Source organism: Aethalodelphis obliquidens, unplaced genomic scaffold (assembly GCF_003676395.1).
Source record: "Aethalodelphis obliquidens isolate GAN/ISIS:26980383/991018 unplaced genomic scaffold, ASM367639v1 scaffold7, whole genome shotgun sequence".
In the NCBI taxonomy this organism is placed as follows: Eukaryota; Metazoa; Chordata; class Mammalia; order Artiodactyla; family Delphinidae; genus Aethalodelphis; species Aethalodelphis obliquidens.
Genome location: NW_020837951.1, coordinates 5,291,673 through 5,318,078, shown reverse-complemented (window position 1 = coordinate 5,318,078; position 26,406 = coordinate 5,291,673). Strand labels below are relative to the sequence as shown.

At 54.9% G+C, this 26,406-nt stretch overlaps 1 protein-coding gene and 1 non-coding gene across 2 annotated transcripts in view; both read left to right on the top strand.

The window, feature by feature from the left end:
* LAMC3 (laminin subunit gamma 3) overlaps nucleotides 1-26,406 on the top strand; it is a 61,240-nt gene that overhangs the window by 6,502 nt on the left and 28,332 nt on the right. The window contains exons 2-9 of the mRNA XM_027104515.1: nucleotides 6,447-6,751; nucleotides 11,169-11,299; nucleotides 14,904-15,070; nucleotides 17,867-18,055; nucleotides 18,135-18,252; nucleotides 19,493-19,591; nucleotides 22,285-22,421; nucleotides 25,023-25,133. Coding sequence (XP_026960316.1) covers nucleotides 6,447-6,751; nucleotides 11,169-11,299; nucleotides 14,904-15,070; nucleotides 17,867-18,055; nucleotides 18,135-18,252; nucleotides 19,493-19,591; nucleotides 22,285-22,421; nucleotides 25,023-25,133 — 1,257 coding nt within the window. The remainder of the gene's footprint in view (nucleotides 1-6,446; nucleotides 6,752-11,168; nucleotides 11,300-14,903; nucleotides 15,071-17,866; nucleotides 18,056-18,134; nucleotides 18,253-19,492; nucleotides 19,592-22,284; nucleotides 22,422-25,022; nucleotides 25,134-26,406) is intronic.
* TRNAG-CCC (transfer RNA glycine (anticodon CCC)) lies at nucleotides 21,437-21,509 on the top strand. The gene has a single exon. It is a non-coding gene; the product is annotated as a tRNA-Gly (tRNA).

Genomic DNA, 26,406 nt, shown 5'->3' with positions numbered 1-26,406 from the left:
AAAGTTGAGGGAACTGTCGTGGGCCTGGCTCTGATTCAGCCAGGCTCTCATGGTGTCTGGCACTGTGGTCACAGGGATTCCCCAGCTCTTCGCAGGGATTCAGCGAGCCCCAAATTGCCAAGAGCTAGGATGGGAGAGGAAGACGAGAACAGTGGATGGCCAGATGCTAGGGCGGAGGAGCCCTGCTGTGATGCCTCCTGCAGGCTGGGAGCAGCTCTCCCCACCTGGTTCTCATGCCCACAGTGGGCAGGGCAGCCTCGCCCACGCATTTCCGCTCAGCTCCCCACCCTGTCCCCTGCAGCCCCATCCCCAGGCCACTGCTCCCCAGATGGCTCCAATTAAAGGGCTTTGTTTTGTTTCCATTTTCCCAAAATAAGCCTCTCCTTCGGAGCTCGTTCTGCTCGGTCAGTGCCGGATGTGGGCCAGCCTGCTTTTATGGCCGCCCTGGTGTCATTCCTGTTGGGCTTTACGTCCCAGCTGGCTGGAGAGGACATGGCTTGGTGTTCCTGGTGCTGGCTTGGGTGACCTCTGCAGTTTTCATGGGCACTGGCACCTCCTTCCTGGGCAGCCCTTTCTCTCTGAGCATTGAATGGAGGGGTGGCTGGTTCGGCAACCTGGGGGCAGACAAGCCTGTAGTTGAGCAGAGACTCAGCTGTTTTCTACGTGACCTTGTGCGAGACCCTTTCTCCTGCCTGAACCTCGGGTTCCTTGTTAGTAAGACGTGCACGGTTATGGACTGTTTGGGGGTCTCTGAGATAGAGTGTGCATAGAGCACTTAACAAGGTGCCTGGCGCATAGTAGGTGCTCACTAAATGCTGGCTGTTGTTCAACAGACTCATTCGGGGGGTCGTGATTGGCAGAACCCTGTGACAGCCTCAGTCATGTTGTCAGGCCTGCCTGTCTCAACTTGTTCACTGGATTATAACCTCCTTAAAGGTACAAATCATGCTTCATCTGGCAAGCATTTATGGAGCGCCTGCTGTGTACCTGGCACTGTGCTCAGCTCTGAGGATTCACTGCCCCGTCCCAAGGAGGGCAGAGACTAGTGGGAGGGATGAGCAGGTCTTTACAGAACAGGGTGAAGAGGCTCGGGGCAGCTGGGGAGCACCAGTGAGGCACCCATACCCACAGCTCCAGGGATGAGTAGCCATCAGGGAAGGCGGGAGAAAGGTGTTCCACACAGGACTCAGGCTGCGGCATTTGATCAGTCTGCTAAACCAGTGGGATGAGCAGGGATGCATGGAAGCCAGCCAGGTGAGGAGCAGAGGGAACAGCGTTCCAGGCAGAGGGAACAGCCTATTGGGTGGCTGGGAGTTGAGATCCATGTGGTCCCAAGCAGTGTCACTCCGCAGTTAACAGGTGGGGATGACGTTTTGGCCCAGCTTTTTTGATGGGAGCACACCTGTCTCAATCACCCTGAAGCTTCATTGGCCCCTGGAGCTTGCAAGGGTCTGGGTTGAGGCTGCAAATTTAATTGTCACTGTTCAGAAGATCTCAGGGCCAGTTCCTTCCCCAGCCTTCGGGTTGCCTGTGGCAGAAACCTTTTCATCGCAAAGCAGGGATTAAGTTGCTTTCTTAGCCCTTCTTTTTTTTTTTTTTTTTCCTTAGCCCTTCTAATTAACTCTTGGCCCTTCTGTTAACTCTTGTAACAGAAAGTCCCTGCCGCGCCTCTGTGACGTACCTGCATCTTCTCGCACCTGGCTTGGCAAGGAAAGGGAAAAGCCGCGATGTTTCCTAGTGTGCGGTGTTGCTCATTTGCATGAAATCCCGGTGGCCGCCTTTTTCCAATCACACTTCTAGCTGCCAGCTACCTTTTAAGTGGCTCCAAGTTCCCCTCCTGAGAGGTGTCTGGCTGCTAGATGTTTACAGAGGAATCTGGGCCTGTGGACCCACGGCGACCTCCACACAGCATCCTTTCGTGAACGCGCACCTGGGGCAAGTCCTCACCTGGTTCCGAGGTCTGACGCCTGCTCAGAACAGAAGCGGCCACCCCAGACACCGGCTCCGTTGGCAACACATGCTTTCTTTGAAGGGGCTTGGAGTGACAGTGCCAGGCTGTGCTGCAATGTAACTTTGAAAAGCATCTTAAAACAGAACATGGCAAGGCGGTTGCTTTTTAAATTTTTTTTTAATTTGTGTTTTCTCCAGTTTTTAAATTAGAACAAACTTCATGAGGAAAAATTGGGAAAATGTAGAACACTTGAAAAGGGAAGAAAAGTCACTGAGTCCTCTGCCCTGAGGACAGTCATGCTTATGCATTCGGTGTCTTTCTTTTCTGCTCGTTCTTTAGGGATTTTTAAATATCATCTGACGATTCTAAACGTAAGGTCTTTTGTCTTTTTTTTTTCATTCAACATTTTCACTTTCCCACGTAATATAAACTCATTGTCAGCTGCTTCCGTGGTTTCAATCATCCTGTGAGTTTATCCCTACAATTTACTGAATCCTTATGGTTCCACTTTTTTCCCTATTATAAAAAAATTCCTTGATGAACTTCTTGATTTAGGTCCTATGCCTTGTTCGAATTCCCAGAAGTGGGATTTTTTTTTTTTTTTTCACCAAAGGCCAGGAATATTTTCATGGCCCTTCATCTGTGTCACCACACTGCATTCCCAAGGGGCCAATATGTATACTTTTGCCGCAGTTTTTTCTTTTATTGTGGTAAAATACACATAACATAAAATTTTTTACCTTAACCATTTTTAAGTGTACAGTTCACTGGTGTTAAGTATATTCACACTGTTGTATTATTGTTGTATATTCACTACCATCCACCCACAGAATTTTTTCATCTTCCTAAACTGAAACTCTGTCCCCATTAAATACTATTACTCTCTCCCCTTACCCACCATTCTACTTTCTGTCTCCATATATTCGACTCCTCTAGGGGCTTCATATAGGTGGAATCATATAGTATTTGTCTTTTGATGACTGGCCTAATTTGCTTCACATCATGTCCTCAGGGTTCATCCATGTTGTAGCATGTGTCAGAATTTCCTTCCTTTTTAAGGCTGAATACTATTTCACTGGGTGCATGGACCACATTTTGTTTTTTAATTCATTAATTTAGTTTTGGCTGCGTTGGGTCTTCGTTGCTGCGCGCGGGCTTTCTTTAGTTGTGGCACGAGGGCTCAGTAGTTGTGGTTCGCGGGCTCTAGAGCGCAAGCTCAGTAGTTGTGGCTCGCGGGCTTAGTTGCTCCACGCCATGTGGGATCTTCCCGGACCAGGGCTCGAACCCGTGTCCCCTGCATTGGCAGGCGGATTCCTAACCACTGCGCCACCAGGGAAGTCCCTGGACCACATTTTGTTTATTCGTCATCTGTTGATGGACACATGGGTTGCTTCTACGTCTTGGCTACTGTGTGTAATGCTGCTATGAACATGTGTGCCCAAATATCTCTTCAAGACCCTGCTTTCAGTACTCTGGGGTCTATACTCAGTAGTGGAATTGCTGGATCATATGGTAAGTCTATTTTTAATTTTTTGTGGAACCGCCAAACTGTTTTCCAAAGCAAATGCACCATTTTACACTCCTACTAGCGGTGCACAGGGGTTCCAACTTTTCCACACCCTCACCAATGCTTGTTACTGTTATCTGATTTTTTTTAATATATTTATTTATTTATTTAATTTACTTATTTTGGCTGTGCCGCGTCTTAGTTGCGGCATGCATGTGGGATCTAGTTCCTCGACCACGGATTGAACCCGGGGCCCCTGCATTGGGAGCGTGGAGTCTTAACCACTGGACCACCAGGGAAGTCCCTGTTACCTGTTTTTTTAAAAAATAATAGCCACCCTCATGGATGTGAGGACCAATTCAGTGCTTTTTAGTACTATTCATAGACTTGTATACCTATCACCACAATCCATTTTTCAACATTTTTATCACCTCCAAAGAAACCCTGTGCCCGTTAGCAGTCACCTCCCCCTGCCAAGTATTCACCCAACACCCCAGGCCCTGAAAACCACGAATCTACTTTCCGTCCTTCTGGATTTGCCTGTTCAGGACATTTAATATAGGTGAAATCATACATTATATAGTCTTCGGGATTAGCTTCTTTTATTTATCACAATATTTTCAAGGTTCATCCACACTGTAGCATGTGTCAGGACTTTATTCCTTTTTCTTGCCAATTGCTATTCCTTTGTATGACATACCACCTTTTATTTATTCATTTATCTGTGGACGAACATTTGAGTTGTTTCCATTCTTTGCATTTTATGAGTACTGCTGCTCTGAACATGGGTGTCCAGGTTTTTGTGAGGACGTATGTTTTCATTTCGCTTGGGTACACGCCTGGGAGTGAGACTGCTGAGTCATGTGGTAACTCTGTGTTTAACATTTTGAGAAACCACCAGACTGCTTTCCGAAGCAACTGCACCATTTTACATCTTCACCAGCTGTGTACGAGGCTTCCGATTTCTCCATCTCCTTGCCAACACTTATATTTGTCTGTCTCTTTTATTTTATCCATCTTAAGGGAGTGAAGTGGAATCTCATTGTGGTTTTGGTCTGGCTAATGATGTTGGGCATCTTCTCATGTGCTCATTGACCATTGATATATCTTTTTTGGAGAAATGCCTATGTAGATCCTTTTTTCTGTTTTCCATTTGTAAATTGGGTTATCTGTGGTTTTTTTTTTTTTTTTTTTGGCTGTGCTGCACAGCTTGTGAGATCTTAGTTCCCCGACCGGGGATCGAACCCGTGCCCCCTGCAGTGAAAGCGCCGAGTCTTAACCACCGGACCTCCAGGGAATTCCCGGGTTATCTGTCTTTTTATTTTTGAGTTGTAAGAATTCTTTAAATGTTCTAGATAAATTCCTTAACAGATTTAACGCTTTGCAAATATTTTCTCCTATTCTGTGGGTTGGCTTTTCATTTTTCTCAGTGGTGTCTTTAGAAGGACACATTTTTTGATTTTGATGAAGTTCGATTCATCTGTTTTTTTTCCTTTGTCAGCTGTGCTTTTGGTGTCACGTCTGAGAAGGCTTTGCCTAACCCAGGTCATGAAGATTTACTCCTATATTTTCTTGTAAGAGTTTTATAGACTTAGCTCTCACTTAGGGCCGAGATGTTTAAACAGAGGATTGAAGTGACTTCTCCTCAGTGCATAAGGGAGACCGTGGACAGTGACAGAGGTGGCAGCAGTGGGAAAGGCCTCCTGGGGTATCTGGGACCAGGGCAGAACAGCCAGAGGGAAGAAAGCAGATGTGGGAAAGGGGTGGAGAGAAGTTCTGTGCTGCTCTGGGGAATGGGAGGGCTCCCTCTCTCGGTCATTCATTCGTTCATTAGTCCATCGGTTTTTCTGTTCTTAGGCATTACTTGCTGACACCTGTCGGGGCAGATGAGGATGTAGGCGGCTGTCCTCCCCACCCTCCCTGCTCCCCAGCCGCATGCCCCTTCCCATCCTGGCCTCCCAGCTCTGAGTAACTGGTGGATCTGGGGCCATTGTGAGCGCTCCTGCGGCGTAAAGGTGGCAGCTGGGCAGAGAGGAGGGCAGTGTGTGGCCTGAAGATCCCACATCTTGATGTCAGCAGGGTTGGGGAGGGGAGCAGGACTAAAGCCGATGGAGAGGCCACTGTGGGGGGGGGGATTGAGCAGAGGGGGCCGAGGAGGGGACCCAGGGTGGGCTGGAAGGAGCAGCCCAGGAGCAAGACCCAGGAGGCAGGGCCAGGAGTGTGGGCTGCACGGAGGCCTGGGGAGGGGGCTTCCAAGTAACAGCGATGATCTATGGCCCAGGAAGTAAGGCAAGGCGTGGTCCCCTGGCTGTGACCACAAGGGGCTCTTGGTTGCAAGAGCAGTTTCTATCGAGTGACCCAGAGAAGCTGCACTGCAGTGGACTGAGGGTTAAATCGGGAGATGAGACCATGGGGCCAACAGATACAGACTTCTCTTAAGAACTTTGGATCAAACAGAAGTTAGATGGAAGCAGGAGACAGAGAGGGGTTCAGGGGGGGTTGTGTTAGGATTTGGGGGGGGCTTGAAACAGGCATGTCTCCAGACTCCAGGGGTCTAAAATCACTGGAAGGGAATGAGACCAAAACGCACAGGTGGAAGGTTTGGTTAATTGGAGTGTAGTGAAAGAAATGACTTTCTAATGGTAGAGCAGGCTTCTTCAGGATGTGGCAACATCCCATTGCTGGAGATAGTTGAGCAAAAAGAGATGGCTGCCTGTCAGGGGTGTTACTCTGCAGATTCCTGTGCAGGGAGACAAACGGGCCTAGTTAAGGGATGGCAAGTACTTGGGAAGCATGCCAGCATTGTCCTCTCCTGTGTCCTTGACAGGCATCACTAATTAATCATGGCACATCCAGCACAGTGCTCCAGGCAGCCTCTAACGATCCATCCAAGATAGTATACGCAGCACAGCCGTTCTGCTCTCCCTGGACCAGGATTCTGGCGCTCCCTTCCCTTCTGTAAAATGGGTCCATGTCTTCCCCCTGCAGGGAAAGCTTACGAGATCACCTACGTGCGGCTGAAGTTCCACACCAGCCGCCCTGAGAGCTTCGCCATCTACAAGCGCACCCGGGCCGGCGGTCCCTGGGAGGCCTACCAGTACTACAGCGCCTCCTGCCAGACGACCTACGGCAAGCCCGAGGGCCAGTACCTGCGCCCCGGCGAGGACGAGCGCGTGGCCTTCTGCACCTCCGAGTTCAGTGACATCTCCCCGTTGAGCGGGGGCAACGTGGCCTTCTCCACCCTGGAGGGCCGGCCCAGTGCCTACAACTTTGAGGACAGCCCCGTGTTGCAGGTCAGAGAGGAGTGGGGCTGGGCGGGGGCCGGGTTGGGGCAGGGGCTGGGCTGGACACTCGGGTCCAGGGGACCCCAGGGAAGTCTAAAAGGGCAGGACGACACAGGGGACTGTGAGACCTCCTGTGGTTTTCAGATTTGAAACAACAGAAGCTTTTGTTGTATCTGAATCTTTTGTGGATGACTGATAATGAAATAGATGGAAGAGGGTGCCCTGTGACAGCCACCAACTCAGCTGACCCCTTCCTTAGGCAGGTGTGGAAACTGAGGCCCGGAGTGGGGAAAGGACTTCCCAAGGGCACACATGGGTTGGTGGAAGGGCCCAGCGCAGACCCTGAGGGTCCTGACTCCTAGCTGGAGGTTCTGCTAGAACTCCCTGCTGGGAGCCCCGCTTCCCCGCTCTGTGATGGATGGCGTTGCCTGCCCTGTGTGTCTCCAAGGGCTGTGACGGGGATTAGAGGGAAAACACGAGAAGAACGTGAGTTTGGAGTCACAGAGTCCTGGGATCTGTGCTGTCAGGCAGAGCTACGCAGCAGAACTTCCTGCAGCGACAGAAATGATCCCTAGCAGCACCCTCCGGTATGGTAGCCACAAGCCACGTGTCTGTCTGTAGAACACATGGAATGTGACTAGCACGACTGAGGAATTGAATTTTCATTTTAATGAAGTTTAAACAGCCACATGGGGCCAGCAGCTGCCACGTTGGACAGCCAACTGTAAAGTGACCAGCACAGTGCGTGTCCTAGAAGAGATGCTCATTCACGCTTTGAAGATAAGAGTTCGTGAGCTCACCCATCTTGTGGCAGAGAGCGTGGCAGGCTGTGGCTGTGTGCATCCGTACAGGGCCCCATCCTGCCCACCTGGGTCTACTCAGCTCTGTGGCCCTCCCAGGATGAGCACCCACGCATGTCCATGTTTCTGTGCGTCCGTGATGGTTCATCTGTGGAGGTGGTGGTCTGTTTGATGTTTTGGGGCATTGGACGGCCCTCTAGTCCACTTCTCTGCATTCTGACAGACCTCTGCCGAGAAAAACTGCTATCTTCTTCCCTCGACGTATTCAGAGCATTTCCTTTGCCTGTCTGGGATAATGAGGGGGCTGGGATTAGAATCCCGTTTGTTTCTGGAGGGAACACTGAGGCCCAGAAAGAGGTTGTGCCCCACCCAGGCTGTCCAGCACAAGAAAACACGGTGTCAGCTGGCTTGAGGTCCCCAAGGCCACCCTCAGCTTCAGTGATTCACTGGAAGGACTCACAGAACTCAGAAAAGCCGCTGTACTCACGGTGATGATTTATTACAATGAAAGGATACAGGCTGAAACCAACAAAGGGAACAGGTGCATGGGACGGGTCCAGGAGAGACCAGGCATGGGGCTTCTGGGTGTCCTCTCCTAGTGGGGTCATGGGGACAGTGCTGATTTCTCCCAGCAACTGCATGTGACAAGTGCATTGCCAACCAGGGAAGCTCCCCTGTGCCTTGGGGTCCAGCCACATGCACATGGTGGACAGCCTATGTCTGACCTTGATCTCCAGCCCCTCCAGAGAGCAGGCGGATTCTGTGTGGCCCAAGGCCTCCCCATAAATCACATTGTCAGCATTGACCATCTGGGGTGGCCCAGGGCCCCAGGTGAACAAAGTTACTCTTATCAAGGAGGACATTCTGAGGGCTTGCAGGTGACCCCCCAGGAGTGGGGGGCAAAGGTCAGAACTCTCTCAGGCAAGGTTAATCCTTTCTGGCACAAAGTCTTATCTCCAGACGCCCAGGCCCTGCTTATCTCATTAAAAACGTTCACTTGTGGGCTTCCCTGGTGGCGCAGTGGTTGAGAGTCCGCCTGCCGATGCAGGGGACACAGGTTCGTGCCCCCGTCCGGGAAGATCCCACATGCCGCGGACCGGCTGGGCCCATGAGCCATGGCCGCTGAGCCTGCGCATCCGGAGCCTGTACTCCCCAATGGGAGAGGCCACGACAGTGAGAGGCCCGGGTACCGCAAAAAAAAAAAAAAAAGTTCACCTGTGCTCATCACATGATTCTGTTGAAAATGACAATTTCTTCTCCATGGGGCTCCAAGCTCTGTAGATTAGAAAACATTGGCCAAGGGCATCTGAAGACAAGCACAAGGGCGGGGCACCTGCTCTGCCTGCATCTGTGCTATCTGGACAGAGGGGCCCCCTGACTCGTTGCCACTTATGTCCTGGATGCTCTCCCTAACGGGAAAACAGCCTTTTCAGAAATGAGACCCCTGCAGCCCCCAGGCAGAAGGACAGAGAAGGTCAGAGAAGGACAAAAAAAGCCAAGCCGCCCCCTCCCCTTCTCTCCCCTCTGGGCACCCCCAGGGTGGCGCTTCCTCTAAGGACGTGGAGCCTTGGGGGTGTGGGGTAACGAGGGATGTGTCCATGCGGCTGCTGTGTCTTGGGTCCCTCTGTCCTCCCTGGGGGCCAGGGACCTTGGGGAGAAGGCTGACCCTCTCTGGGCTGCTTGGAGACGAAGCTCCTGCCTGCCGCTTCTGCAGTTAACGCTGCGTCCTGGCTCCCACGTCTGTCCAGAGTCAACCCGAGAGCCCACTTGTAGTTTTAGCTGGGCCATTGCAAGTTGCACGAGGTCCTTGCCTCTGCGTACTGGGGCTCCGGTTTGCCCCCAAAGTTACGTCTAAGGCATCGGGGAGTGACCCGTACGGTTTGGGCTAAGGGAACAAATTCCCCTTCTCTCTCCCAGCTCCCTTGCTGGTGTCTCAGGGAGATTTTGATGCTGTTCCTATCACCATTGCCTTCAAGACTGATGGAGCAGGTCATAGGCTACAAAGCAGATGCAGGAACCCAAAGAGGGGTCACTGCAGGCCGAGACCTTGGGCAGGTCATTGCCCTCTGGGCTCCATTAGTATGATGAGGGCGTTGGAGTAGATGCAGGAAGGCAGGCTACCTAGTAGCGAAAGCTGGGACCCTGGGGTCAGATAGACCCGAATCCCAGCTCTGCGTGCACCAGCCGTGCAACGAGGAAGCAGAGTACTTACCCTCACTGATCCTCAGTCTTCTCATCTGTAAAGCATGGGTAAGAATAACACCTCCCTGTGGGGTTATGGTGAGGACCTGAGCCATAACCACACAATACGCGTCAGCTACTGCACCTTCCAGCTTGGACATCAGCTGGTTTGGGTTCTCTAGGGGCACTTTTTCTGCAGAAAGAAAAGACTCTTAGACCATCAGCTGTGCTCTGCTGGGTTCCCACCCCGGGCCTTAGCCCCCTTGCTCCTCAGCTGCTTCAGGGACCGACCAGCAGCATCAGTACCACCTGGGCACGTGTGGAAATACAGAGTCTCAGGCCCCACCTCTGATCAGAAGCTGCATTTTAACCTGATCCCTGAATGCACACTGACGTTTGGGAAGTGATTCAGGGAGTGACTCCCCGGAGGTTTACAAACTCAGCTGAGCGCTGAGGTCCCCTCTGAAGCTTTCTGGTCCTGGACCCCTCCCTGGCTGAAGCGTCCTCAGGCAGAGACTCTGGGCCCCAGGCCACGGGCTCGAGAGTTGCTGAGCCCAAGGGGATCGGAGAGACCCGCTGGCCTGAGTCACGCTGGGGTGAGAAGTCAGACTTCGCCAGTTCATTTTCTGTCCTGATGAGCCTGATTGCTAAACCAGCAGCTGCTGGGCTGAATTAAAATGCTGATTAACATTCAGCCTGAGCTACCCCTGATTATAACAGCAGGCAGATGAAAATGTCAGCGTTCACGCGGGCTCTCCCCCACCCCCCACCAGCTCTTCCAGGGGGAAGACTCTCATTCCGCCACCAGCAGGTATTTATCGAGTGCCTGCCGTGCACCCGGCAGAGCCCGGGCTGGGGGTGCAGCGAGAACCAGGGGCCCTGAGTCCTTGTTCTCTTGGGGCTGTGTTCTGGTGGAACAGATGTCACCTGGGGCAGGTGCCTTGTCTGTGGGAGCCTGATACTTGGAACGTGAGAAGCCTGTAAACCCAGGGCCCACCCCACGCCAGGGCGCTGGGACGCATCTTCCCTCAGCTGCCCTCTAGAGTGGGGGTGCGGTCCCGCTGAGGAGTCAGGTAACCTGCGTGACACGGTTTTAGATGGGCTGCTCCGGCACCTCGACCGCGTGCCAGATTCCGTGCCCCGCCGCTGACACTGGCCGTCCTCCTCCAGCACCCTCCTGGAGCCGACATTATTCCTTGTCCTATTTCACAGATGGGGAAATGGAGGCTCTGAGACACTGAGCAAATTCCCCAAAGTTTCACAGTTAGGAAGGGGCCGGGCATCCAGGTTTGTGTGACCCAAAAGCACAGGCTCCTTATTTCTGCAGTGTTCTCGGAATTTGTTTGTGTCTGGCGTGTCCCCGTGTCCCAGAAGATGCCCCGGGGAGCCGGCAGACACTCAGGAACCTGCTGATGGAGCCCTTTCCCTTGCATCTTGTCCGCCAGGACTGGGTCACCAGCACCGAGTTCCTCATCTCCCTAGACCGGCTCAACACGTTTGGGGATGACATCTTCAAGGACCCCAAGGTGCTGCAGTCCTACTACTACGCCGTGTCTGACTTCTCTGTGGGCGGCAGGTAGGCGGGAAGCAGGGCAGCGGCCGGGACGCTGGACGGGGTGGCTGCCACGTGGGCTCACCCGCTGGCTACCGTGGAGGGTAAAGAAACCACTTCTGGTGCCGCAGGGGGGAGAAGAGCAGGAGCCTGGTGCCCGGGCCCGGCGTTTGAGGCCTCCGTGACCCGCCTGCCTCCCGCCTCCCAGCCCCGTTCCTGCTGCTTTTCCCACGTCAGCTGTGTTTCCGCTGCCGTCAGCGGGACACACCAGCCCTTTGCACCTGTGGTTCCCTCTGCCTGGTGGTCCGTCCCCCTTTCTTTTCTTTCTTCCTTTTTTTTTGCATCTGACAGTACATTCATTCACGCCACATGTGCCCGTGTGGGGCAATGTTCCACACTCTCGTCTAACACGTAGAAGCTGCTTAAATTTCCAGTCGGACCACCGTTCTGTGGGACAAATGAAGCTGGTTAACAGTGACCATAAGCAGGCGCGGGACCCCAGGCTTTCAAAGCTTTGCTTCTTTCCTCAGCACTCATGAGCTTATAACTGATGGAGCCCATCAACCCCATTCTTCCCCAAATCTTACGGTAAACTTGGGTAGAGTAGGGCTTCCTGGGGACCCAAGCATGTTGGTCTTTTTTTTTTTTTTTTTTTTTTTTTGCGGTATGCAGGCCTCTCACTGTTGTGGCCTCTCCTGTTGCGGGCTCCGGACGCGCAGGCTCAGCAGCCATGGCTCACGGGCCCAGCCGCTCCGCGGCATGTGGGATCTTCCCAGACCGGGGCACGAACCCGTGTCCCCTGCATCGGCAGGCAGACTCTTAACCACTGCGCCACCAGGGAAGCCCGCATGTTTTTTTTGTTTTTTGTTTTTGTTTTTTGTGGTACGCGGGCCTCTCACTGTTGTGGCCTCTCCCGTTGCAGAGCACAGGCTCCGGACGCGCAGGCTCAGCGGCCATGGCTCACGGGCCCAGCCGCTCCGCGGCATGTGGGATCTTCCCGGACCGGGGCACGAACCCGCGTCCCCTGCATCGGCAGGCGGGCTCTCAACCACTGCGCCACCAGGGAAGCCCCAAGCATGTTTAATAAGGCTTTGAGCCATCTCCAAACAGTACGAATGGTTCAGGCCACTCCACAGCCCCACGGCCAGTAACCCAGAAAGGTCACCGAGGAGGGAGGCACCGCACTTCTACACCCTTCTCATGTGAGGAGAGTCGGGCTGTTCCGTCGGGACCCCTGGCCCTGGCCTACATACTCCTCCAGCTTCAATCAGTGCACGTTGTAGTTTAAGCATCTCGCCTCTCCACAAAGCAGGGGCCATCCTGTACACACGTGGCCACTTGGTACTGGGCCCTCCAGGCACAAATGACGTCTTCAATGTAAACACTCCCTCATCAGGCTCCTTCTTGGAAAGGAGAGAGGAGACAGATGTGTTCCCGCCCCAGGCAGACAGGAACCAGATCAGTCCCCAGTAATCATGTCGCACGCCCCAGATTAACAAGGATAGGAAGCCAGGGCAGGGTGTGCTGGCTGTCAGGGGGACCACCCTGCAGATGGGGGCCCTGCGGGAGGTCAGGGGTCCACCCTGCAGATGGGGACCCTGTGGGAGGTCAGGGGGACCACCCTGCAGATGGGGACCCGGCGAGGCTGGAGATGTGAGGGGCGAGCATCCCAGGTAGAAGAGCCAGCATGGACGAGACCCAGGCTTGACGAACGAGGCAACAGCTCTGCAGCTGGAACAGGGGGCGTGGAGATGGCCGGAAGATTGTCGGGGCCGTGGACCAAGTTTATGCAGTCACTGGGAAGCTGCTGAGGATTTGGCCAGGGTAGTGGCAGGGTTAGATTTCTAAGACACCCCAACCCTTGACATCGCAGGGGGCAGATGAGAGGAGAGAGAAGGAGCTGGTGGTAGGATGGGAGAGGTGTGGATCTGAAAGCTATTTAGGGTGGGAAGCCAGCTCCACGTGGGAGTGGTGGCCCATGGGGGTAGGGGGCGAGGGGCTTCCAAAATTCAAGGACGTTTAGGTGGCATTCGGAGAGGTGAAGATGTCTGGGAAGGGAGCACGGGCGCAACTGCCTACACGCAGGGTGTCTGCACCCTCTGGAGGCTGGCGCTCAGGAGTGAAGGGGAAATGGGGGGTGTCTGTGGGGGCCCCTCTGCTTCTCCTCCTCCCTCGCCACTCCCACACTTGATTCAGGTCAAACCGCCTGGGAGCAGGGCCTCTCCACGGATGGTGGATGGCGGTGAGCTGCAGCGTCTGCCGTCAGGGGGCTTCAGGACAGAGAACATCCGGGCCCCAGCTGCCAGAGCTGGACCACCCTCAGGCCAGCAGCCGGCTGGGGGGCAGTGTCCCGGCAGCCTGTGTCCCACAGTGGCCTGTAGGACTTTCACTCTTTCCCTTGGGATCAGAGGGCTTTGTGGAGGAGGGAGTGTTGGCAACATCCCCTTGGGGCCGTGGGTGGTCCCTTGTCCCAAGACTGCCTGGTGCCTGCCTCACCCCTGCCGGAAGTTCTGGGCATTACCTGCCTACCCTGAGCTCCCAGGGAGGCCAGGCAAGGAAACAGTGCTCTGTGACCTCCCAAGCCCTGTGTCCCCAGTACCATGGGTACTGGCAGTGGCCAGAGGTTCTTCAACATCCACTTGGGACAGAGCGTGGAGCAGAGCTTATGGGGAGACACCAGGTGGCCGTAGAGGAGTGTCTAGGAGCTCAGGGTCTGCGTGGAGTAGGAGAGAACGGGGTTCAGATTCTAGCTCTGCCGCGTAGCATTCGTCACCTCATGGTCTGAGCCTCAGTTTCCTCATCTGTGCAACGTGCATAGTTATGGCCTCTCCTGCTGCAGTGGTGAAACTCCAGAGACATGGTGTGAGCTGATTGCTCTGTTGGGGGCCGCTACAGAGGAAGGCTGGGAGCTGGGAGCCCTGGCCATCCTCCGTGTGCCTCAGTCTGGCCACCCGGGAGGGGGGCGATGACCCCACCGGGTCAGGCTCGGCCGAGCACGCTGTGTGGCCCCCTGAGCACCGTCGTTCCTGCTGATTCCGCCTGTCTGACTGTGGGAGCGGGGGTGGGGCAGGCCCAGGGCTGCCGTCAAAGGCACAGGCTCACTGGGGTCTTGAGATGAGCTGGGGGCCGTCCTGTGTAAGGCGCAGTCTCCTCATCCCTTTAGACACGAAGGAGGGGGCATGAGGCGCCTCCCTGGCTGCCTCCACCTCCCACCCCCTGCCCTGAGAGCTGGCCCGCCCTCTAGCCAGGAGACTGAGATGACTGCTTCCCGGGTCCCCCTCGGCCCCTGGGTGTGGTGCTTTCAGTGGCAGCGTCGAGAACTTGACCGTTACTGACGGGTGGCCTCGGGCAGCCTCTCTGGGCCTCGGTTCCTCCGTCTGTTAGATGGGGATCGTTGTGGGCTTGTGCAGATGCGGTGGGTTGACACGTGTACAGAGCTCAGGACAGCCCAGCGCGGTGGTTTCCGTGACCGTTGCCCCGGGCACGTAGCAGGAGTTCAGTAATGCTCCGTAGCTGAGCCGTAGAATGAGGGGCTCACCCGAAGGCGGGGCTCCCTGGTGATGAAGCCCTTCTCCGCCGGCACCTCCCCAGCTTCCGGACACCCCCCACCCCCGTGTTCTTTTCCCAGGTGCAAGTGCAACGGGCACGCCAGCGAGTGTGGCCCCAACGAGGAGGGCCGGCTGGTCTGCCGATGCCAGCACAACACTGTGGGCACGGACTGCGAGCGCTGCCTGCCCTTCTTCCAGGACCGCCCGTGGGCCCGGGGCACAGCCGAGGCGGCCAGCGAGTGTCTGCGTGAGTGTCCTGGGACTTCGGTGGCCGGAGGCCGGGGGTGCAGGCCAGGAGACAAACTCCCCATCCCTGGCAGCGGGGCTGCTCCTGGGGGGCCTGGCCGCAGCTTTTGGGGCTCTAAACCCTGTGCAGGTATGAGAAGGAGCTTAGCGGGGGCTGGAGGGGGCAGCGTCCTCACCTGCCCAGGCAGCCCCTCAGACCCAGTCTCCCCAGGTGGAGGCATGCGTGGCAGGAGGGCTGAGAAGGACCCCCAACTTGTTCCTTTGTGTCAACTGCTCCAACCACAGCTGTCGATCAAAGCCAGGCCACCCCAGGTCCTGGGGTGCTGACCTGCCCACCCAGCCTCTCCTGCAGGCCCCCACGCAGCCCTTCGCTGCCCCAGCCCCCATGCGATGTGGCTGGCATTGCCTAACCTCACAGACACGCTGGAGAGGATGTTGCCATCATACTTTTCCAGGGATGGGGGCCGCACATGGGGTGGGGGGCTCCTCCCAGCCTGGCGTGCCCCTCCAGCTTCCCTCTGTCCACAAGCCCTGCCCTCCGACAGGCATCTGGCTTGCTCCGGGCTCCCATGTGTGGCTGGTCGTCACTCGGCACCAGACTCCACCTGGCTCTGCTGCTGGCAGGAGGCATGTCTTCATGTGCAGGCGCTCCTGACGGCTCAGCCTCTGGACCCACTGTGCTCCTGGGCTGCTGGCATGTAGAGCTGGGGTGGGGAGAGGACGGCTTGTTCCATGGAACAGGATGCTGTCTGCAGGAGCTTCCCGGGGCCACTGTGGCCCTAATGAGTTCCTGCTGCCCTTGCTGGCCTGCCTCCACCAGGAAGTCCTCTCGGGGTCAAGGAAGCTGGCTGGCTCACCCGTTCTGAGTCTGGGGCTCTCTCCATGGTGGGGACACAAAAGGCCAGATTGCTTCTCCCGTCAGGTCCTCACCCCTGAGGTCATATCTCTGTCCTCCCAGCCTGGAACCTGCATTTCGTGCCTGACCCCTCGCGCTCCCCAGTCCAGGCAGCCCCTGAGCCGCATTCACATCCCCCCAACCCATCTGACTGTGTCCTTCTACACGGTCGACACTGTGGTCCGGCCGATCACCCCTCCTCTGAGCATCAGAAGCCCCCACCTCCCTGCTCTCCCAGCCCCCATACCCCGCCTGCCGCCCAGCTGAAGGCACTTCACATCTGAAGTGTAGATGCAATTATATTCATCCACGGAGCCCCTTGCTCCAAGGTGAAGTCCACTGACCACGGCTGGCTGCCCAGCCTCCCTGGATCAAGCCCTGGCTGACCCCTTGACCTCATAACTGCCCCTGCGCCCCTCCCTGTCCCGGCACAGTGCACAATGTCCCCACCCTCTGCCCTGCCCATCACATGACATGCCACCCTCCCACACCACACTGGGTGAACCTTGCTTCTCTGCCTGTGCCACAACTATCCTCTCCCCTCCTGCCTGGGACTCTCCCTTCCCTCTCCTCCCCTCCTTTGCCTGGACACTTCCTTCCTGCTCACCCTTCAGCTCCCACTTAGCTGTGACTTCCTCCAGGAAGGCAGCTGTAGGGCCCTCCTTTCACCTCCCGGAGCCTCCCTGCCTCTCCCATCACAGCCCTTCACCTGCAGGATATCCACCTGCTTGCTGCATCTGACCTCCATCAAACAGTGGGACCATGTGTGCGGGCAATGGTCCACACCATGCTGGGCTCACCACGGGAGCCAAGATGGAGCCGATCTTTGGTACATACTTTTTTTTTTTAACATGAATGTACTTTGTTTTTTTATTTATTTAGTTTTGGCGGCATTGGGTCTTCGTTGCTGCGCGAGGGCTTCTCATTGCTGTGGCTTCTCTTGTTGCGGAGCACAGGCTCTAGGTGTGCAGGCTTCAGTAGTTGTGGCACGTGGCCTCAGCAGTTGTGGCTCGTGAGCTCTAGAGCGCAGGCTCAGTAGTTGTGGCGCACGGGCTTAGTTGCTCCGCTGCATATGGGATCTTCCCGGACCAGGGCTCGAACCCATGTCCCCTGCATTGGCAGGCGGATTCTTAACCACTGTGCCACCAGGGAAGTCCCTTTGGTACATACTTTTTAAAAACGTGGGAAAAGTAAGCTGGGACGAAGTGAGAGAGTGGTATGAACTAATATATACTACCGAATGTAAAATAGATAGCTAGTGGGAAGCAGCCGCATAGCACAGGGAGATCAGCTCGGTGCTTTGTGACCACCTAGAGGGTGGGATAGGGAGGGCGGGAGGGAGGGAGCCGCAAGAGGGAAGAGATATGGGAACATATGTATATGTATAACTGATTCATTCTGTTATAAAGCAGAAACTAACACACCATTGTAAAGCAATTATACTCCAGTAAAGATGTTTTTTAAAAAACGTATTTATGAGTGAATGAAAGGTGACTTGTATTTTCCATGCTTCTGAGTGACCGCATGGTCACTGGGGATCAGATTCACATACTCTTATGGCTCAGAGGATCCACAGGAGATCTTGGAGGGAGCCACGCTGCCACTCGAGAAGGTAGCCAGTCTGTGATCCATGACCAGGTGACTGTACATCCTGGCTTGCCTGAGAGGGTCCTGTGTGGGGGTGTATTTATTAATGGTGCCCCCTTTGTTCTCGAGAGTGTCCTGTTTTGGAAGATCAATTGACTGGTCTCCAGATCCTCGATCAAGCCAGGCCTGAACTCCATCCTTGCCCTTCCTCCAGATGCCTGCTCACTCACCACAAGAAGGCTGATCGGCCCATACTCCCCTCCTACCATGTGCTGCGGCCTCTCTCACACACCCTCCCCTGCCTCCTGCCCACAGCTTGCAACTGCAGCGGCCGCTCTGAGGAGTGCATGTTTGACCGGGAGCTCTTCCGCAGCTCGGGCCATGGTGGGCGTTGCCTCCGCTGCCGTGACCACACAGCCGGGCCACACTGTGAGCGCTGCCGGGAGAACTTCTATCGCTGGAAGCCACAGATGCCATGCCAGCCCTGTGACTGCCACCCAGCAGGTGAGTGGGCTGCACTGCCCTGGCCCCCACCCTCGCCCACCGCCACGGGCTCCTGCTGCCCTGTGCCCTTCCTCCCCAGGCTCCCTGCACCTCCAGTGCAATGACTCCGGCACCTGCATCTGCAAGCCCACGGTGACGGGCTGGAAGTGTGACCGCTGCCTGCCCGGGTTCCACTCGCTCAGTGAGGGCGGCTGCAGGTGAGGGCGGTGGGGACAGTGGGTGTAGATGACCCAGCAAGGGCACACGGTGGCAGATTTGGACTGAATGATGGGAAGCAGGAGGGAGAGTCCCAAGCCCCTCGGAAGGCAGAGTTGGCAGCAGGTGGTTCCCCGGGGGCGGAAGAGGAGGAAGGGATGAAGGCTGACCCCCTGGGGTTCTGCTTCAGGCACCTGGGCGAAGGGAGGCCATTCATGGCAAGGGGAGCACAGGGTGGGGAGAGGCTGAGTCTGCAGTGCTCGTGGGGCATCCAGGGGGACAGAGATGGGCAGGGGCTACTGGGGTCTGGACCTCAGAGGAGGGTCTAACGCTTTACTATCACTTGATTGAGAAAATACACAATGACCAAAACAAATAAAGCCCTTATAAATTCAGAAGTACTATTAAATGATCTTGGCTTTAGTTCATTGTATATTTGAAAGGCCGTGGAAATGCCATTGGGGAGGTTTGGGGAGTCTCAGATCTCACTCAAAATACTCAGTCGTTCAGGCATAAAACTGGCCATTAGGTGGGGACCTGGATGCTTCCCCAGGGTCTCTATGGCCTCTGGGCCTCTGTACATGTCACTTCTCCTACCCTGGAGCATTCTCTTCTCCCTCAACACCCTGCCTTTCCCCAGCCTGTGTCTGAACAAAGTCCTACTCATTCTTTAATTTTCAGTCAAGGTACAACTCCCCACCCTGTTCCCACTCCAGACACCTCATTGGTGCTGCCACAGCCTCTTCTTGTACATTCTCTCCCATAGCTTGTATCAAAGTACAGCATCTACCTGTTTGCCTGTCCATCCTCACTGGACTCTAGGCTCTGTGAGGACAGGGACCGTGTCTTACCAGATGGGGGATGGATGGGTGGATGGGTCGATGGATGGGTGGGTGGATGGAAAATGCATGGATGGGTAAGTGAATAGGTGTGTGGGTGGGATGGATAGAAGGATGGAAGGATGAATAAATGGATCAGTGGTTGGAGGGATACACAGATGGATGAATGCGTGGATGGATAAGCAGGTGGGTAGGCAGATGGATCACTGTTCAGGTGAGTGGTTGGGTCACTTCCTTCACTCAGTGGGAACAGCAGAGCCAGGGGGCAGGCTCTTGGGTCAGCCTGCCTCCTGTTCCTCTCGGGCGTGGGGAAGGATAGAGAGATTCCTTCCAAGGAGGGTGGGCTATTCCCACGCTGGAGTTGCTCGTTGGACGCTTTCCTCTTGTCCTCTCTCTTTGGCAGACCCTGTACCTGCAATCCCGCTGGCAGCCTGGGCACCTGTGATCCCCGCAGTGGCCGCTGTCCCTGCAAAGAGAATGTGGAAGGCAACCTGTGTGACAGGTGGGTGAACCGATCCAGTAATAAGCCTGCTGGAAGTGACCTCAGTGGTGGTGGGAGGAGCAGGGGCCATCAACCTCCCGGACTTGGGCAACCCCACCACCTGGCACCCTTCCTGGAGCACCATGGATCTGACACCCAGGAAGTTATCTAAAGACTACAATACCATTTATACTTTGACCCACCACCACTGAGAGTTCATAAGCTGTGAAAATACATCTTTTTTCCCCTATCTCAGAATCCTGAAAAGAAAGAGCTAGAAAGGATAGGAGAGACCATTTAATCCAGGGAGAGCAGATACATGGTACTCGTACCACAACCCTCCCATCTCACACTCAGGGCAGACATCACTAGTAGAGCGCTACCACAACCCTCCCATCTCACACCCAGGGCAGACATCACCAATGGACCACAGCAGTTTACCATGAGCTCTACTGTAACCTCAGAATCCTTCTCTACGTCCTGCTCCAAGAAGCTCCCACCAGTTGAGCTGAGATTCAAGCTTGTTTGCCATCCTTGCCATCCTATCATGGTACAAGCGGAGCTTCTAAGGCTCGACGAGGCAGAAGGACTTTTCCCTGCCCTTCCTCCTTGATGTGTTTAGGGGGCCTCCTAGCCCCAGCAACGGGCTGGCAGACAAATGTGGGTTTACGTCCTTGGGCACATTCTGTCCCCTCTTCCTGGCTTCATCTCCAACCTCTGAAGCCTTTGCAGCCAGCGTGGGGTGTGCCAGGGCCTCTTTGATCCTCTGGCCATGGGAACCTGACACGGCAGTATATTGTGGACTCTACCCTTGCCGGACTACGTTGGGCCTCTACTGGTTCAGGAAGAAGCCCGGCCTTGACTCTCACCTTGTCCACGCGGGGCCTGTGGGTCCTGGGGTGGGAGGTGGACTCCCTGCTGGGTCTTCCTCCCCCAAGACCCCTCAAGCTGAAGAGACAGAGTGGAGTTGGGGGACTAGATCCCACTAGCTCTACTCCACTGCCTCGTACCTTGAGGAGGTCTGCCTCTGAGCCTCACTTTACCTGTTTGTGAGATGGGGGGGGCTGGTGAGATGTGTTCGTTGGAGCTGGCCCAGCTTTGGGGTAATTGGCATCTTCTTATGAATTGGATTCCTCCACCTGGGTCGGCCCGAATGGAGCCCTCGTGGTGCAAACCAGGAATATGTGTTTGTAAAAGGCCTCTGCAGGGCTCCTGGGAGAAGTGGCTGATTCTGGGACTGGGGCGGGGAAAACACAGGATGGACCCGAAGCATCTTGTAGAAAGCAGGGAAGTGCTTAAAAACAAAACCAGACAAAGACGAACCCAGAAAACCCCAAACCAGGATGGGGGCCCGTGTCAAACGGACATGAGCGCCAACCTGAAAGAGTTCCCAGAGCTGGAACAAAATAAATAACAACAATATCGGATTATAACCCAAAGTATAAAATAAACATCCACGAGTCCACACTGATATAAATAGATGAGTGAATAAATAAATACAGGGGGATGAAGGGACAACTCTTCCTGGCAGAAGAATTCCACATTAGAAATGGAGAAGGGATGAGGGAAATATTAAAGTACTGTTACAATATCAGAGTAACAATCGCTGTAGGCCAGAGCCGCTGATGAATGCTGACATTCGTGGGCAGAACTTGAGGGAGAAACAGGATATTTGCATGGCCCCCAAATATCTCCCTCAAAATATTTACTAATTACTGTGGTGCTTTCACCATAGGTTCTTTGATTACTGCCCCCCTCCCAGAGGTGGAGATTAATTCCCTTCCCCTTGCCCCTGGGCTAGATTTAGTGATTTTTTTTGACGGCTGGAATATGGCAGTTTTGCAGTGGAGAAACCTGGCAGGGACTTCCCTGGTGGTCCAGTGGTTAAGACTCCGCACTCCCAATGCAGGGGGCCCAGGTTCAATCCCTGGTCAGGGAACTAGATCCCACATGCCACAACTAAGAGTTCGCGTGCAGCAACTAAAAATCCCACACGTGGCGACGAAGATCCTGTGTGCTGCAACTAAGACCTGGCGCGGCCAAATAAATATTAAAAAAAAGAAAGAAAGAAAAGAAACCCGGCAGGCAGCACCTTAACTAAATGGTGAAGGTTAACTTCACCAGTGATGTCATACATGACCAGTGATGTCATACATTACCAGTGACATCACACAGGTATCGTTTACCCTGATATGATGTGAGAAGACGGGCACTTCGCCTCTATTTCTTCCCCAAACCCACAGCCCCAGTCTAATCTTGAAAAACACCAGACAAACCCAAATGGTGGACATTCTACAAAATATCTGACCAGTACTGTCAAAAGTGTCCAGGAAAGACCGAGAAGCTGTTACAGATGAGATTAAGGACACCGTTAAATGCAATGCCATGTCCTGGATGGGATCCTGGAGCAGAAAACAGACGTTTGTGGAAAAGGGGGAGAAATCCTAATAAAATCTGGGGTTTAGGAAATAACGTTAATCAGTGTTAACTTCTTGGCTTTAATAAACGTACCCTGGTAATGGCAGATGTTAACATTAGGAAAAGCTGGGTGAAGAGGCCATGGGAACTTGTGTCTACAATCTTTGCAACTCTTCTGTAAATCTGAAATTAAAACAACTTTCCCCGGTGATTCTGGGCTCCGGTTAGTCTAGCTGGGATCCCCCGAATGTAGCCAATTCATCTGGCCCCCGTGGGCATGTCCGCCTCCATTGCAGATGCCGCCCGGGCACATTTAGCCTGCAGTCCCACAGCCCAGCCGGCTGCAGCAGCTGCTTCTGCTACGGCCACTCCAGGGCATGTGCGGTCGCTGCCCACTTCCGGGAGCACCACATCCTCTCCGACTTCCGCCGGGGTAAGAAGTGCCCGCCCTGCAGCCACCTCCGAGCGCAGCTGGGACGGGCGGTCCTGGGTCCTGCTCTGGGGGGATCCTGCGATGGTGGTATGGGTGGGTGTGGAAAGGAGGGGGCAGCCTCGGGCCCCAGCCCGGGCATCTCCCGCAGGCCCACACACCGGCCGTGCGCCTCGGGGTCCTTCAGTACCCCCAGCACCTACCTGCATCCCTCGGCTCCCTCCTGGCCGCTGCCGTCTTCCTCAGCCGCCAGCAGGGGTGGGGGGTGGGCACCTGGCAGCCTTTGGAGCCTGTGGGGGAATTTCCAGTTGCTCCTTGGCCCCCTAGTGCTGGGGATCCGGGCTCAATCCCCTGGCCTCCATTTTTGAGCACCTGCTATATGCTAGGCACCATGCTGAGCTCGTTACGTCCATGGAACCTCCCGGATTCCCGGGCAGGTAGATATTCTCATCCCCATTTTACAGATGAGGCACCTGAGGCCCAGAAAAGGAAGGTCACGTAACTTAGTTGTTGGCACCTTGGGTTCATCAGCTCCCGAGTTTTGCTCTTCACTGCTGCGCAGGTCTTCTCTCTAGGTCCAGGGGTGCTGTGGGGACCTGGGTCCCCAGCTCCAGGTGGATATTTGGAGCGGGAAAGCAGTGGAGCTCAGAACTCTGCATTAAATCATGGCCTGCGTGGGTCCCTGCCATACCCACTGAGTCTCCCCACCCCAGCATCTCCCCCAGGGAGCTAGAACCACAGGGCTGGCTCTGGGGCGCCCCAGATGCAGGGGGAGCAGTGCGCCCTCTGCTGGACACCACGCAGAAAGCAGGACGGAGCGGGGCTTGGAATGGGGACCGCCTTGTGGTCACTTGGGCTGTAGTCCAGGATGTCAGCGTCAGAAGGGACTCATTTTATAGATCCTAGAATAACATCACGATCCTCCTCACTTGGAGCCAAGCCCTGGGTTTGGCCCTTCAGTCTCAGCATCTCACGTGATCTCACTAACACCCTCGGCCAGCGGTTCTCAAACGTTTTGATCTCTGGATCCCTTCATGCTCTTGAAAATGAGAGAGAACCTCAGAGTCCTTTTCTTTATGTGGGTTGTTTATACGGATATTTTCTGTATTAGAAATTAAAACAGTAGTTTTTAAATATCTGTGTATTAATTCATTTACGGATGACCGTAGTAAACTTATAACAAAATATAACTTCTGCCTGCGAAAAATAACGCTCTTTTTAAAAGACAAAAAACTTTGAGAAGAGTGCTACCCGTTTTACATTTTTGCACATCTCTTTAAGGTCTGGCTTAATAGAAGTCAGCTGATTGTTACCACGGCTTCTGCCATTTAGTCTGTTGTGATATCACACATCCTGTAGCTTCTGGAAAATTCTCACTGTAAGAAAGAGAATGAAAAACGCAAATAACATTTTAATGTTATTTAGAAGATAGTTTGACGCCATGGACCCCCTGAAAGAGCCTTAGGGATCTCCCAGGATATTCAAACCAACTTGAGAACTGCTACCGGGACCACAGTACCTCATTGCCTCCATTTTGCAGATGAGGCACTAACCGGCTTCAGAGAGGTTAAGTAACTTGCCTAGGGTCACACAGCCAGCAAAGGGGCAGAGCCTAGTCTAGCACGGAGGAGCCCCGGACTTCCCCTTTCTGACCTCTTTCTGTTTCTTCATCCCTCCCTCCTCACCCCTTGGGTGCCCCAGGTGTTGGGCCTCCACCATATTCTCCAGCTGCCCCCCTGGAGAGCACCCTCTGGAGGTCACTTGCTCTGTGCCCGACTGTGCCTGGTGTACTGCCATCACCAGAGGGAGGGTGGACTGAACTGGGACTGGGTTCCCACCCTGACCTGGCCACTTCCTAACCAGGTGGCCTCCCTGGGTGCAGTGGGGCTCGTGGCACGCATACCTGGAAGGACGGGGTGGTGAGGTCACGGGCGAGGAAATCCTCTGAAGACCTGAAGACAAGGTCTAGTCCAGTCTTGTTAGAGACTGCCCACAGTGGGGTCTCCGGGCTGTCTTCATGTCATCATGTGCTCAAAGCCCAGCGAAGGGGACTTCCCTGGTGGTCCAGTGCTTAAGACTCCATGCTCCCAATGCAGGGGGCCCAGGTTCGATCCCTAGTCAGGGAACTAGATCCTGCATGCTGCAACTCAGAGCCTACATGCTGCAACTAAAGATCCAGTGGGCCACAGTTAAGACCCAGCGCAGCCAAATAGATAAATATATTTTTTAAAAAAGAAAAAAGCCCACTGAAGGGGCAGGGCAGGCCCGGAGGTCTGACTGTGCCCCAACAGAACCGGGTCTCTGAGCCTCCCAGCTCCTCCTGGAGCCACCTCCCACCCCAAGACCCCCATCCTGATCTGGAATGGGGTTCCGAGCTGCCTGGCTCTGGGCACGGAGCGTTTGCTAGCACCAGCTGGCTCTCATCCCCCCCCGGCCTGTCTCTAGAACAGTCTCTCCCCTCCCTGGGTCCTGGTGTTTCAGGCTGCACTCAGGCCTCTGGGGGTCGTCCTTGGGACCCGGGAAAGGGTGTGAAGTGGGAGGGGGCAGAGGCCACCCTCCAGGGCCTCACCTCATAGGGGCCCTGTGTGTGTGTTTGCTGTCCAGGAGCCGAGGGCTGGCGGACCAGAAGCATGGGGGGCCCAGAGCATCCTGCGCAGTGGAACCCGAGGGGGCTTCTCCTGGACCCAGAGGGCAAGGAGGAGCTCACAGCACCAGGTACCTGCCTCCACAGGCAGGGGCAGGGCTGCCCGCGTCCATTTCCTGTGGCTGCTGTCCCGGATCACCACCAACTTAGTGGCTAAAAGCAACGCAGACGTATTCTCTTAGAGTTCTAGAGGTCGGGAGTTGAAAACGGGTCTTTCTGGGCTGAAGTCAAGGTGTCGGCTGGGCTGGACTCCTTCTGGGGGAGGCTCTGGGGGAGAATCCGTTGCCTGGCCTTTTCCAGCTTCTCGAGGCGGCCTGCATCCCTCTGCTCGTGGCCCCTTCCTCCTCCTTCAAAGCCGGTCAGATCTTTCTCACGTTGCATCTTCCTGACACCACCTCTTTTGCCTTCCTCTCCCATCTCTGAAGGCCCCTTGTGATTACGTTGGGCCCAGCTGGATGATCTAAAATAATCTCTCTACTCGAGGTCCGGCCGACTAACAACCTTAACTGCCCCCGCTACGCAGCATAACATATTCACAGATTTCGGGGATCAGGACCTGGACACTTTGGGGGGCCATTTTCCTGCTGACCACGTGCCCCGCAGCCTCTGCTTCCTCATCACAGCCTTGCCACCCAGGGCTCCCTCAGGCCACTGTCGCACCCCAGACAGTCCCTGCGCGTTTCCCACCAGCGTCTCATCCCGCCAGGCCACCGCACCCCCATGCCCGGGACCATGGTATTCCTGTAGAAGCAAGAAGTTCTAGATTATTCTGAACCACTCCCCACCAACTGGGCAGCTTTGGTCTCCTGGAAACTGTATCAGACCAGGAGCCTGGAGCCCATTCTTAGCTCCACTGTGGCCAGATATGGGGTCCACTGGCTCCCTTCACCCAGTCCTGCCCGTTCCCTCTCTCTGCGAGAGGGGCTAGAGAGGGGCACTCAGACATCTGAGGATGCAGCACCCATGTGCCCTGCAGCCAGGAAACAAAGACCATGGGGTCCTCGGGTCCCCTCCTGGGGCAGGTGTTCCAAGTTCAGAAGCCCGAGAGCAGAAAACACGCTCTGTTCCCTCGTTGCTTTGTCAACGGATTTAAGAAGGAGTTATTCGCTCAAGTGTTTGCTGGGTTCTCTGCTGGGTGTGCTGGGCACACTGCAGTGGGCAGGGCAGGTGGTGGGCGAACTCAACCGTTTTGATTTCACTTCTTTTTACGCACACATTCAACAAACACTCTCGTGAGTACGGAAGGCCTGAAGGGAGGGAGGATGGGGTGTCTCTTGGTCCCTTTCCTTCTGTGTCATGATTTTCTGCCTAAGCGCTTGGCTAATACAGAGAAATGACCAAGTA